General features: G+C 43.9%; 1 protein-coding gene across 1 annotated transcript; it reads left to right on the top strand.

Moving 5' to 3' along the window:
* Nucleotides 1-123: 123 nt before the first annotated feature.
* SARC_17986 (hypothetical protein) lies at nucleotides 124-314 on the top strand (the record flags this gene model as incomplete). Its single annotated transcript, XM_014287931.1, has 1 exon — nucleotides 124-314. A coding segment is annotated over one exon (191 nt), but the record flags the coding sequence as incomplete, so codon positions are not given.
* Between the last annotated feature and the right edge of the window lie 367 nt (nucleotides 315-681).

The following is a 681-nucleotide window of genomic DNA, read 5'->3' as shown; positions in this document are numbered from 1 at the left end:
GTGTGTGTGTATGTATCAAAATAAATTCTAGTCTATCATGTTATATCAATTATGCTCTGGTTCCATGCTTTCTCATAATCGAAATCTATTCTATACCTAACAGCTCACGGACGTCGTCATCAGTTGACTTCAGTGGTGAGCAGGTTTCGTTCACAAACTTCAGAAGTGCGAATGGTGTGCATGGTGCGGTACTATATTTCGAGCAAGTGGGGAATTTCAAGCTAGATTCTCAGTCTTCGGCGTCGGACAATGTAGCTGGAGATAGCGACAGTGGATGTCCAGAGACGGGTGGCTTCAATTCCGAGTATTGCGGGGTAAGTTGTAGTATGCTGTCACACACTCTGCCACGGGTGGGCTTCTTGTGTCCTGTTTCTGTACACTTTGGAATAAATCTGCACCAGTCCGCATGTATTGGGTGTGGAGTCGCCCAGGTGTTGCAATGAATTGACGGACATGTACTACTTGCGGCCGAACTCCCAATCAACATTATGTGCTTTTAGTCTCCGAGGGATAAGATGGGACTGGATCGTAGTAGACAGGATCATGCGACCTTTTTTGAGGGACGATTTTTGTGTTGCTCACTCTGTGAATGTTAAATTAAACTCAGATGCTCAATATATATATATATAATATATATACACACACACACACACACACACACACACACACACACACACACAC

The sequence above is a fragment of the Sphaeroforma arctica genome (assembly GCF_001186125.1).
Source record: "Sphaeroforma arctica JP610 unplaced genomic scaffold supercont1.13098, whole genome shotgun sequence".
Taxonomy (NCBI): domain Eukaryota; class Ichthyosporea; order Ichthyophonida; genus Sphaeroforma; species Sphaeroforma arctica.
This window is presented reverse-complemented; position numbering and strand designations above follow the sequence as displayed.